This window comes from Rhineura floridana, chromosome 6 (genome assembly GCF_030035675.1).
Source record: "Rhineura floridana isolate rRhiFlo1 chromosome 6, rRhiFlo1.hap2, whole genome shotgun sequence".
In the NCBI taxonomy this organism is placed as follows: domain Eukaryota; kingdom Metazoa; phylum Chordata; class Lepidosauria; order Squamata; family Rhineuridae; genus Rhineura; species Rhineura floridana.
Window position 1 is genome coordinate 65895768 of NC_084485.1, and position 13245 is coordinate 65909012.

Below are 13245 nucleotides of genomic sequence, written 5' to 3' on the forward strand. Positions count from 1 at the left end.
ACAGCTGTAGCATTATAAGCTAAAATAGTTCTGTACCATCATGATAAAATTTGAGAATCTTGCTTTGGAAGAAACGGAGACCTTGAACCTGCTACTCTGAACAGCAAGAAGCAAAACGAAAGTATCTGGAACTCTTTTGTGGATAGAACACGAGCAACAAAATCAGTTTGGAGAAGTAAATGTAGCCTGTGAACACACTAGTCGTCAGCGCAAAGCTACACATGGGAACACGTGGAGGGGGAAACAGGTTGATCTCTGATCAGTTGCAAAATCTCCTTGAAGCTGAATTTTAAAAAATGCACTCAAGCTACTCCCACCAGGTTTTACAGTAAAAACGGACAGGGTTTGACTAGCATCATGTGTCCCCTTTTTCAGTAGAGAGAGGTGGAGATGCACTGGAACCAGCAGAACAGTGAGTGTGTTCTTACCCCTAGGGAGACTTTCAGTACTAACCCAAGACATCTTGCTCCTTGAAGCTAGGCAATACCCCCCCACCACATTTTTCTTAGGGGACCAATGCTTTAAAGTCTTGAAACAGTCAGACACCACTTTTTGCCTTCTTGTCTCTTGCCTTGGTAGCATAGCGAAACCAGCTGAAGGGAAGTTAAATCAAGGTTCCAGTTTCCTAGTTAAGCTTACGTGTTAGTTAATTGCTATAACAATTAGAAAATAAACATAAAAAACACTCTTTTTCAAGACTGAAAACCTCTAGTCATGTAATTCATATGCCTTCTCCATTACAGAATCTACAGCTATTTAGTACAGCAATTGTGAAATTAAGCTTGTTTTATCTTTCTCTAAATTTGAAAGGGACAATAAACCTTCAACTCATGAACAAAGGCTGCCAGTTACAGGGCATAACAGTGTTTCTCTGTTCCATGAAAAGTGAAGTGTCTATACTGTTAAATATTTATATTCTAATTCATTGCTTGCTGAAGCATAAGGTGTAACCTAAGTGCTTTAAACTTGGCTGCGCTCAGATAAAACAGCAAAGCATAGTTTGAAATGAGAACAAGCAGGTATAAACATTGGCTCATAAATCTGCATGTGCAAGTGGAATGAGATGAAAAGCTTCCACCACTGGTTTGAGAAACAATATTTTGCTGTTTCATCCAAGCCTGGTAAACTATGGCTTGCTGGAAACCAGCATGCACATTCAAGGCTTGAACTTGCTTATCCTTGTAATTCTTAACTGTTAAGATACATGGTTGCTCAGGCGCACGTGGGAAACCTTAGTGTTTGGCTTAATCAGATTACAATATACCTGGTTTTGTTTGCTTGTCTAAGGATCCCAGTGAGCAGTAGGTGTAGGTAGTCTACTGGGAAAGGCAGAGCCACCTTTTACCCAGGCTAATGGATATACAAACTTTTATACAAGAAGATACAAACTCTAATCAAGGAGGATATATTTTAAGGATTCGACAACATGGAAATCAAAGATGAGGGTGCATACCCATGCAACATAGCAACTGAAGTCAAATGACAACAGAAAAATTCAGTATAGTGTACAATTTTGAAATGAGTAGTGCAACAAGCCTCTAGGGGAAAATAGCTCTGCTTGAGTGAGAGAAGTTGCTGGGTCCCATCTTAGTTACTTCACGAGTTCATGCGACATTAGCAATCACATTAAACATTCCTTTACATATATATATACACACACGCACACGTATATCTATCTGTGGGACAGAATTTGTGACAAAGCCAGCTCAAGTCTGCTACAGCTAAGTCTTAAACTATCCCAATACCTTCTCTTTATGACAGTCATGAAAATGGCTGTCTTGATGTTCAGTACCTCTCAAGTTCTGCTCCTGGAAGGCACCTCATTATATTGCACATATGGAAGAGACTTGATGTTTGGCTTCTTGTACTTCAGAATTTTCATACTTTAGGGGTTAAGCTGTTCCACCAAACGAGAGTAGCCTATATCTCTCCTATTCCTTCTACTGGGCTAACTGTAAAAAGTTAACTGAGCTTAACCCATCATCAGTTGTGCTACACCTTTGCCACTGCCTAGGCCTTCCCACAATGCGAACACAGTGAAATCCCATCTGGGGACACACAAGACATGACTACTTCAACCTGGGCAATGCAATATTTTTCAAAAAATTCTGGATGGCTGCAGCACTTCACAGGGTGTAGAGTTTATTATGCTTTAGCAAACATTTTGCAGCTTGCTAAATTAGGAGTATCTACAGCTGCCTCTTGGTTTGCAGTGAATAAACATTAGGCAACCTCCCTCCACCCCAAGGTGCTAAAGCAACAGGAATAAACTTTTACCACCTGTGCTCCTGAATGGATAGGGGAGTTTACCAGAGGAGTTAAACATTCATATATCAAGATTTCAGCCCTTCTAGTATTCCTGTTTGTCTTAGTTCTTGCTGCAGCAAATCTTCGCTGGCAATGATCAACAATTGGTTGATGTGAACAAGTTGCAATCAGCAAGTCTGATTATAGAAAATTCAGGTAGCTTTAAACCAGGCGGTAAGAGCAAAACTTTCTTTTGGTTGGAGTGACTGTGTGCTTGATTTGAATATGAACTGACTGCTTCCTTTAGCTCTGATAAAGTCCAGGTTCCTCTGTTGGTGGTGGCTTGTCAGGTGACAGATCCATATCTGCAAAACAAGATTCCTTTCAGCAGCCGTTAAAAACAAACAGGCAATGGATGAGTTTTGACTTTTACATTAGAACGCTACATGCCGTCTTCCTCTCCAAACACCATCCAGTACACATATGCAACAGCACTAGAGTTCATTGTGCTCTTCTTGAAGTGTATTGCCTTCCTATTTTGAAATGTGTATTTCTATTTCACTTTTACTGGTTTACTCTGGGAAATAGAACCATGCAGGGCAGTATCATGGATACTGCATTGAGTGGTTTTGAGTCTTGTCTACAATTGCTTCGTAACCAGAAGCAGCTTGCTGGGTGGGGTGAAACCACTATGCTAACTTCCAGGCAGGTGCGTTGCTGTTGCTTACTGGCAGGAAGAAGGGGTACACATACAGGTGGAGCCAATCCAGTGCGTCTACCAGTGCATTTGCACCATGCTGACCACCCCACTGCCTTGCCTCTCTCACCTGGCAAGCAACAGCGACCCACCTACCAGGAAGCTGGCATAACAGCTCTGCCTGACTCCGTGAGATACTTCTGCTTGTAATGGGAGAAGTGTTTGCCACCATCTGACAAGACAGTAAAAATTGCTTCAATATGCGCATGCACATGGTGGTGACTTACGCCATATATTCTCGGCATAACTCAAAGCAAGACAGTAGTTAATCATACCTGTTCATGTATCTGGAAAAATAATGGTCAATATCCAGTAGTAAGATGCTCATGTTGACCGTAGCCATTTGTGTGGATGCAATACGAAGCTCAAATATGATTTGTTTAACCATGTAGTACACAAACTTCTGCATAGAGCTCAGAGTGTGCCTACTTTGCTCCTCGCTTAATCAGTGGGGGGGGGGAGACCATGGGACAGCTGACTTCCTATTACACCTGAAACAGTCCTTGTGATTTGTTTTGGGAGAAAGAAGCCTTGGTTTTCAAATCATGGTTTGCTTGTTTCTCTTCACACTACAAGTGCTGGTACGGACATAACACTATGCCAACTGTTTCTTAGATCTGCTAGGACTGTTCGTTCTTAGCTTGTCATTTTTGAATTACTGGTTGTATTGAGGCGGTGATTGTGTGTTTTATCATTTGGTAGCTGGCTGTAATAAAAACATTTGACTGACTGCTCGGTGGCATGCTTTTCCATTTGACTAAGAGAGGAGTAAAAAGGGAACACTCTTGAGTTGTGCACACCAGCCTGCAACTTATGCACAGCATGGTTAAAACAAACCACACTTATTTATTGATGTATTTATATCCCACCTTTCCTCTAAGGAGCTCCCAGAGCTTGGAAAAGTTACTTTTTTGAACTACAACTCCCATTAGCCCAATCCAGTGGCCATGCTGGCTGGGGCTGATGGGAGTTGTAGTTTTAAAAAGTAACTTTTCCAAGCTCTGGGAGCTCCATATTAGCATCTCTGTCAGGTAGGTTGGGCTGAGAGTTAGTGTCTGGCCCAAGATCATCCACCCAGTGAGTTTCATGGCTAAATGGGGATTTGAACCCTGGTCTCCCAGGTCTGAGTAAAGCACCCTTACCACTACACCACACTGGCTCTGTGCTTCATGGCTTATATCGCACACAACCTGAGTACAGTATTGGACAGGGATATCCATTCCAGCAATGGAGTAAACAATTTCCCCCATCCATCCTTTAACTGAAGTGGTGTAGCTGGTAGCTTCACCACTAATGATTTGAGAGCAGAGTGGCTAGTCTGCAGTCCAGATGGTGTTGGAACTATGCCTCCCATCATCCCAGATTGTTGCCCATGCTGGCTGGGGCCAAGGGGAGTTGGAGTCCCAACAACACCTGGAGGGCACCATGTTGGCTACTCCCTGCTTTAAAAAGCAGTTGAAGTCTCTTCTCAGTTTAGCAAAGAAAGCCAGCTAATGTTTGCTTGTTTATGGTTTTAGTGTCTTTAGACTTGAGCACCTTTTATATTTCCCTCCACCCTCACTTCCCTGATACACACACACACACATATATATATTCATATATATATATATACATATATATATATTCATATATATATATTCATATATATATATATACATATATATATATATGAATAAAATGCTTCATTTTCTCCTAGCCTCTTCTTCCAAGAGTAAAGAAAGTAAACTGGCGTGTGTCAGCTAGAGCATTGTGGGGCAGGCCGAGCAGGAAGAGTGGACAGGAAGCAGCTGTAAAGTAAACACTTCCTTGCATTTTCTGCTCCATGCTCTATCCCTTGCTTGCTTTGCACGAACATATACACCCCTCTTCCGTTCTTTTTAGAAGCGTGGAAGGAGCCAGGGAGGGGGAAAATAATGGGCTGGCAGTTCTTACCTGATTGGGACTGAGGGTGCATCCGGTGGAAAAATAGAAGGAAGATGTAGAAAGTAAAGGCCAAGGCTCCAAAGATGGTTCCACAGACCAGGAAACTGTAACTGCTCTGATCATGAATGATCTGTCACAAAAGAAAAACCACTGAGTTTTAAGTCCTGTATGCCTTCAGGACAGCCTTAACAACTAATGAGAGCAATACATTGCCTTGAATATGTCTGGAAGCCAGAGGAATCACGTCAAAGTGTGCCAGCAACGTTGATGGGGGTTATAGAGGAGTCATTTCCCATGAGTGAGCTCTTTCAGCCAGATTGTCTGACCTTCAGGGAAAGCAGCAAATGCCATCTGTTTCCCTGGGGTTTCTACCTGCCAGGAAAGTATTCAGGGAGGAGCGGGGAAGCAGAGTGCCAGCTCAAGAAATGGACTGCTCAGCTTTCAATTGCAAGGGTGCCTTAAGGCCACTTTCCCCCATAAACCCATTAAAAACAGAAATGTTTCCACTTTCCAACTGGGAACACTGGATGAGGAGGGCTCCCTGACGAGAAATTTGCATGAGTTACCCTGAGGTTTATCACATTTGTATCCTGCTGTCCTCCTAGGAACTCAAGGCAATATACACTGATCTCTCTCCCCCCTCCTCAGTTTTATCTTCACAACCACCTTGCAAAGTAGGTTAGACTGCGAGAGAGACTGCCCCAAAGGTTCACCAGGGATTTGAACACGCAATCACTACACCACACTGGCTCTCTCAAAAGTCTAAAAAGGAAGCAAGATGGAGAAGCTGGACAAGTGTGTTCTCTAAAGCAGAGAAATGCTTCAAATATCACCCAAAAAGACTATGGTGCAGGATTGACAACAATACAATAGCTGCAGGTTGCAACATTCTGCCATCTGAGGCCACCACCAGGTCAGGGCATACACCTTGTATACAGAAGACCCACAGGTTCAATCCCTGGCATCTCAAGTTAAAAGGGCAGTAGTAGATGGTAAGAGTAGAACTCTTCCTGAGATCCTGGAGAGCTGCTGCTAGTCAGAGTAGCCACTGCAAGGCTAGAAGGATGGATTCTCTGCCCTGGATAAGGTAACTTCCTTTTTTATTTTTTTTAACACTATGCTATAAACGGATCAATTGAACTGGTGTTTGCCTTGATCCAGATCCAGAACAAGCCTGGTTTTCTAAAACCTCCAGTATTTATCAGTGTTTCCATATATGACAAATCCCTTCTTGCATGAGCATTTTGATAGTGACAGTCAATTATACTATGAACAGGTGTGGGGAACCTTTGGCTCTCCAGATATTGCTGAACTACAACTCCCATCATCCTGGGCCATAGGCCATGGTTGGTGGGACTGATGAGAGTTGTAGTTCAGCAACTTCTGGAGGACCCAAGGTCCCCCACACTTGCTGTGAAGCGGCTGTAGCTCAGTGGTAGGACACGCACTTTGCACACAGAAGGCCGCAGGAACAATTGTTGGTATCTCTAGATATGGCTGGGAAAGAGTCATGTTTAACTGCTGGTAGTGTAGACCAGGGATGGGGAACCTGGTTATCCAAATGTTCTGCACTCCAGCTCCCATCATTCCTGTCCACCAGCCACGTTGGCCAACCAGATTCCTATGGGAAACCTGCAAGCAGGTTCTTCCCTGTATGGTAGACAATACTGAGCAGATGGTCCAACTTTCTGTCCTCTTTTGGCTTTATTTCCTGCAGTCTTTTAAGTGTTGGCAGACAGTGTGTCATTCATGAACTATAACAGGGTGGTGGAGGATTCTGTGCACTTACCGAGCCTACCAGTAACTGTAGAACCATCTCTCCAATACCTGCTCCTGTCACCAACACAGTAGTGGCACAGCCTGAAATAAAAGTGGCACAAATTACCATTTTCCCAGAAGCTGGTAAGGAAAACAGTACAGATGCAGCAAGATGTACAAATCCCATCTTTAAGAGCATGGTACATGGCTTCCTTCATATCAGAAAGATTTTCCCTTGGGGATGTGATAAGCAATGAAACAGAAGAGGACATCCAAATATAAGTGGCAGAAGTCTGCGGTCGTTCAAATACTATGCTGAAGGAAAGGACTGAGACTTTCCTAATGCAAACAGGTAAGGCAGAAGCATGTTGCTTTTTTATGGTAAGTGTTTAAAGCAGCAATCTTGACTCACTTACCTGGGATAAGCTCCATTCAATGCAGTAGAATAAAGGTTGCCAACCTGCTACCCTCTGGATACAACTCCCATCAGCCCCAGGCAGCACGGCCAACGGTCAGGATTGGTGGGAGTTGTAGTCCAGCCACATCGGCAAGCTATCCCTGCAGTGGAACTTGCTTCTGAATAAATATGCAGAATTGTCTGTTTATAGCACATAACAAAACTAAAAAACAAACCAGGAATGAACTTGTCTTGGAATTTACACATATGCCTTTCATTTAAAGGTCTTTGCTTTTATTGTGGCCGTTCAAGCTATATATTTTTGGTAGTAGGAAAGAACAATTAAGAGATTTGATTTACCTTTGTACTGGAGGATGTCCTCAGTGTAGGCGAGGACACTGGGAAAAGTGCTGCTGAGGAACAGGCCCAGGGAGGCAGTCCCCACAAATAAAAAGACAACACTGTAGGAAAAGATCAGCAGCAAGAAGAACGTTATAAGCACTCCAACCTGCAATGACATAAAAAGAAAGGAATAAACAGAAGGGGGGAAAAGTTCTGGGCTTGGCTAAAAAGGCTGAGTAAGACTTCCCTCCCCTCTAAAAAAAAAAAAGACTGAAAAGGTGACCATGTGAACCTAGCCTCTAGATGGATTCACACGTGTGAGCATCATTCAGTATCCCATCTCCTGATGATGCACAGCTGAACACACAAACTGCTTCAGAAAAACAACAACATTGTGTCTGAGATACAAGAGCTCTAGTGGAAGGTGGCTGATCTGAGCCATTCTGGGCATGAAAACTTGATGCTATGGTGCAACATGTTGAAAATTCTCCTTAATTATATAGGCACAGCCACAGAGCCCAGCTAAGCGTATCAGATTTCCCCAGCAAACATCACAGCTGGAGCAGAAAGGAGACTTGTCTCACTAATAGGTTCTCGGCTTTTCAACAGGTCGCATATATTGTTGTAAGCCCTTTGGCATTTTTCATGAAATTGAGACATGCAAGTATTTTCACAAATAAATTTAAAAAATCTAAAAGGAATTGGTGGAATCTCTTGGGTGAATTGTGGGAAGGGTGAAAGAAATCTCCCATCCATCTCCAGGCAGAAGAACCAAGTGAAACATGAGCATTTCACTATCCTTGTCATGATCGTTATCATTTACCCACCCTTCATCCAAAGGTCCCAGGGTGGGTTACAAGCAATTCAAACACATCATAAAAATAGTTAAAAACAACCTAAACAATGGAACAGAAAACAGAGCGAGTCCTAAACATATCATATACTGTACATCTCAGGTATCAAAGGCCCGGGTAAAAAGGTATGTCTTCAGCATTGATCTAAAGTTGTACAATGATGTTGCCGGATTCATCTCTGTGGGGAGGGAGTTTCCCAGCTTAGGGGCTGCCGCAGATAAGGCCCTCTCCCAGGCCACCCCCCCCAAACTTCTGAGGTTGGAGGAACTACCAAAAGGGCCCCCTCTGCTGAGCTCAACACCCAAGAGGGTTTCTTGGGGGAGTGTTCACTAGTGTTAGCCCTAGCAGTTTAATAAGTTCCACCCCCTCTTGTTGTCATGTGGGCAATCCAGCCAATTGGGACACAGAAATTAGAATGCAGCCATAGTACTATATTAGTAGGTCTGTGTGATGTTCCTATATTAATGTATATATGGTAAGTGTTGGTTGTTTAGAAGATACATGGTAAGTGGAGTGAAAGAGGGGGAGTGAATGGGCAGTAGAATGCTAGATGATTGGCTGAGTGTTTAAAATGGCTGAATGTATAAAGGGAGGAGTGAGAGTGGAATCTGGGGGGAGAAGAGAACTGAGTGGGTTGCTTGGTGGGGTTTAGAGAGTTGTTTACCAGGAGGGAGATGGAGTTCGGATTAGTATTGAGTAAAACCATATGCTTATGTGCCTTAAGAAGAAATCTTGTTAATCTTGTTAGCTTTATCTGTAATAAATACTTAATTTGGTTTACTAAAGGCCTGATCCTTGGCTGGGGTTTCACAGACCAGAAGGGAGGGTAAGGTAATGACCAAGGCTGAAGGGGAACTGTAACAAATGGTAGCAGCGGTGAAGAGAATAACAATACCAGTATTCAGAGTCTCTGGGAATACTAGTATTGGGACGTTACTGGTGGTTGCCTAGCAGGGGGATCTGTTGAGATCTGTGCTAGAGCGGGGAGAGAAACCATAAGAGAGAGCGGTCCAGACTGGTGGAGTCCCTGGTGGTGCCTAGAGACAGGCAGTAACCACGAGCAGGTAGGAACCTGACAGGGAGAGCCAGGGAAGGACGCCTCACACATGGTGGCAGTAGCGGTGGGATACGAACAACAGAGAATCCAGATACGAACCAAAGAGAGTCCCAAAGACACGTGGTGACAAAGGAGACTACGTCACAGGTGTTGGCTGTAGCAGTGAGATACGAATACTAGACAATCCCTAATAGTTGTGTGGCAAACAGAAATAACAAAACAAGATTACTTGTGAGAGTGACTGGCAAAGAGTGTGTGGCAAAGAGTGAGTGAACTCAAACACCATGGCTGAATACATAAAAATGAAAAGAGAGGAGCTGGTGGAGAAGTGCATAACATTCAATTTACCTCACGAGGGTAAAGGGGTAGATGAATTGAGGGTAGCACTTATAGGATTTGCTACTGCCCAGCAAAAACAACCGGTCAGGGAAGAGACCCCAGAAGGATATTTAAGCAATCCCGCTTATATAGAGTACTTGAGAGAGAAGTTGAAGATGGAAACTGAGAGATTGAGGATGGAAGGTGCAGAGAAGGAAAAACAGAGAGAGTTGGAAGCTGAGAGGTTGAGGATGGAGGCTGAGAAAAGACAAACAGAGAGAGTTGGAAGCTGAGAGATTGAGGATGGAGACTGAGAGAATGAGAGTGGATGCGGAGATACAAGGGGAAAGATTAAAATTGGAAAGAGAGAAGTTTCATTCTGATGAAACAAGAAAGGACAGAGATGGAGCAAAAATAAAAATTACTCCAAAGGACTTTGCTGTCTATGAGCCTGGTCAAGATCCTCAAATTTACCTCAGCACCTTTGAAAAAGCAGCTCAGTTGTGGGGGCTACCTGAAGATAAATACATGCAGTATTTATCAAACCTGATTAAAAGGGAATTGGCTGAGGTATACCAATATTTCCCCTCAGACAGGCCCGTCACCTATGCTGAATTCAAAGACGCAGTGTTTAAAAGATTCAGACTGGGGCCTGATCATTTTAGAAAGCTTTTCAGAAACTGCCAGATACAGACAGGGAGGTCTTTCGTGGAGCTGGGGGCAAAACTGATGGACATATTTGGGAAATGGCTGACAAGTGCAAAAGCTCAGTCTGTGGAGGAGGTGAAAAACCTCATGATATTGGATCAATTATACCATCAGTTACCACCAGAAATAAGGCTCCTGGTCAAAGACCGTTCCCCTACATCGGTGCAGGAGGCCGCAGAGATGGCGGATCACTTCGCCTCCAACAGAACTGGCTGGGTGGGAAAAACATCAAGAGATTTTAAACCCAGACCATATAATGCTGGCAGAAGGGATGTGGTACCACAGCGAGTGAGTCCTCCAGTAAAATCTGAAGGGCACAGGACACCCCAGAGTGGATCTGTGTACCCTAAAAGTGAGGAGAAATTATGCTACAAATGTGGTAGACAGGGGCACCTACGTTTTCAATGTGAGGTTGCCAACCCCATTAGTAATCCTGCTCAGACAAGGGCAGTGAAAACAGAGCCCAAGGCTTTAGAAACAGCGAAAAAGGTTCAGTTCTGCCAGATAAACTGGACAGAAGTAACAGACCTTGATTCAAGTCTGAGAGAGGAAGTAAGTGTACAAGGGGCAAATTATTGGGCATTGCTTGATACTGGTGCCGCTCAGACATTACTGAGGCCAGATTTAATAAAATCTGAGGTAATATTACCTCAGGAAACTGTGACTATCCAAGGAGTGAGGGGTCAACCAGAAAGTTTGCCTGTGGCCCTGGTGGATATGACTTGGAGAGGCCGAGAGGGCCGATATAAAGTAGGCATTAATGCCCAGCAACAAGAACCAGTAATACTGGGAAGGGATGTAATGGGCGCCCAAGGAAAGATCTATGTAGTGACCAGACAGCAAATTGGCAGAGAAAAAGAAGCCATATTAAGGGGGGCTGAAACAAACAGGGTGGAATCTGTTAACCAGCCTCAGGTCACCATAGCAACCACTAGCAGGCCTGCTGAAGGAGACAAACTGTATCAAGTGGTCTCTGATAATGATGAGGCAGATCAATTCAGGGAAGAGCTGCAAAAAGATATAAGTTTGAAGCAGATAAAGGAACAAGCTCTGACCCAACAGATTCCTTTCACTGACAAACTGAGGAATCAAGTTGTGTGTGAGAATGGGATTTTATATAGACTGTGGATGCCTGCTGAGAGAAAGGATGAATGTGAACCAGTGAAGCAATTAATAGTACCTAGCAAATACAGAACCAGATTGCTAGAGGTAGCCCACGATGTCCCATGTGCAGGACATATGGGAATAAAAAAGACGAAGAGGAGATTGGCTGCACACTATTATTGGCCAAACATCTCCAAAGATGTAAAACAACATTGTCTATCTTGTGGAATATGCCAAAAGGTGGGAAAAAGTGGAGTAAAGACTAAGGCACCCTTAAAGCCCCTTCCTATAATTGGACAACCCTTTTATAGAGTGGGAATAGATTTGGTGGGCCCTTTTTCCAAACCCACAAGGCATGGCAAGAAATATCTATTGGTGGTGGTGGATTTTGCCACCAGGTACCCAGACGCAGAAGCACTAAGATCCGTGGAAGCCCCTGTAGTGGCAGAGGCTTTATTAAAAATCTTTATGAGGCTGGGTTTCCCTCATGAAGTGCTGACGGATCAAGGCAGTGTATTCATGGGAGAAGTGATGCAATGTATGTGGAAATGTTGTGGTCTAAAACATCTAAAGACCACTACTTACCATCCCGCCACTAATGGGTTAACAGAGAGATTCAATGGCATTTTGAAGGGCATGATCAGAAGCTATGTTCAAGATCACCCACAAGACTGGGATGAACGGTTGGGATGCTTCTTGTTTGCATACAGAGAAGTCCCTCAGGAGTCAACAGGCTTCTCACCCTTTGAACTCATGTTCACTAGAAAAGTGAGGGGACCTTTGGAACTATTAAAAAATTCATGGGAAGGAACCCTGGAAGAGTACAAAACATCTGTAGTAGATTTTGTATTGGAATTCCGCAATAAATTAACATCAATGATGGAGGTGGTGGAAAAGAATTTGAGTCAAGCACAGGAGAAGCAACGTTACTGGTATGACAGAACAGCCAGGGAACGTGTGTATGATGTGGGAGATATGGTTATGGCGTTCATACCCAGGAAACATGACAAATTACAGGCTAACTGGGAAGGACCATATACCATCAGAGAAAGGCTTGACACAGTGACGTATGTAATTACCACAGACCAATTAAACAAAAGCAAAGTGGTTCATGTAAATAAGTTGAAGCCTTACCATACCAGGGATGCACAGGTGTTGCAAGTTACCTTATTCCCTGAGGGAAGTGGGCCTGAACTTCCAGATTTGGTACAGGAAAGCAAAGACAAAGGAGGGGTAGATCAAGTGGAATGGTCAGAGGAGGTGAAGGAGGAAGTAAAAGAGGAGATTCTGAGAGTTTTGGAAACCTATAGGAATCTCTTTAGCAACAAACCTGGCCGAACCAGTATAGTTATACATTCCATTGATACTGGAGATCATGCCCCAATCAGATCTGTTCCGTACCGTGTGAATGGGAAAGTTTTGAATGAGATCAAAAAGGAGGTGGAAGATATGCTGGAATTAGGAGTGATCAGGGAATCCATCAGTCCCTGGGCCTCAAGTATTGTCCTGGTTCCGAAAAAAGATGGAACAACAAGGTTTTGCATTGATTATCGGCTAATCAATAAAATTACTGTCCCAGATGCGTATCCTATGCCTAGGGTAGACGCAATGTTAGAGTTATTGGGGGCAGCAACAATTATCTCTACACTAGATCTCTGTAAAGGATTTTGGCAAATGGAACTAGACGAGCAATCCAGAGCCAAAACTGCCCTCAGTACACCAGATGGGTTATATGAGTTTGTGACCTTACCCATGGGACTAAGGAACTCACCAAGTTCAT

At 43.6% G+C, this 13245-nt stretch overlaps 1 protein-coding gene across 2 annotated transcripts in view; it reads right to left on the bottom strand.

Moving 5' to 3' along the window:
- Nucleotides 1-688: 688 nt before the first annotated feature.
- The window catches only part of MFSD4A (major facilitator superfamily domain containing 4A), a 54439-nt gene continuing 41882 nt past the window's right edge, over nt 689-13245 (bottom strand). For both annotated transcript variants that reach the window (XM_061632148.1, XM_061632147.1), the window contains exons 7-10: nt 7443-7590; nt 6717-6787; nt 4937-5057; nt 689-2612 (exon numbers count right to left, since the gene is read on the bottom strand). In XM_061632148.1, the coding sequence (XP_061488132.1) occupies nt 2551-2612; nt 4937-5057; nt 6717-6787; nt 7443-7590 (402 nt within the window). In that variant the 3' untranslated portion in view covers nt 689-2550. The remainder of the gene's footprint in view (nt 2613-4936; nt 5058-6716; nt 6788-7442; nt 7591-13245) is intronic.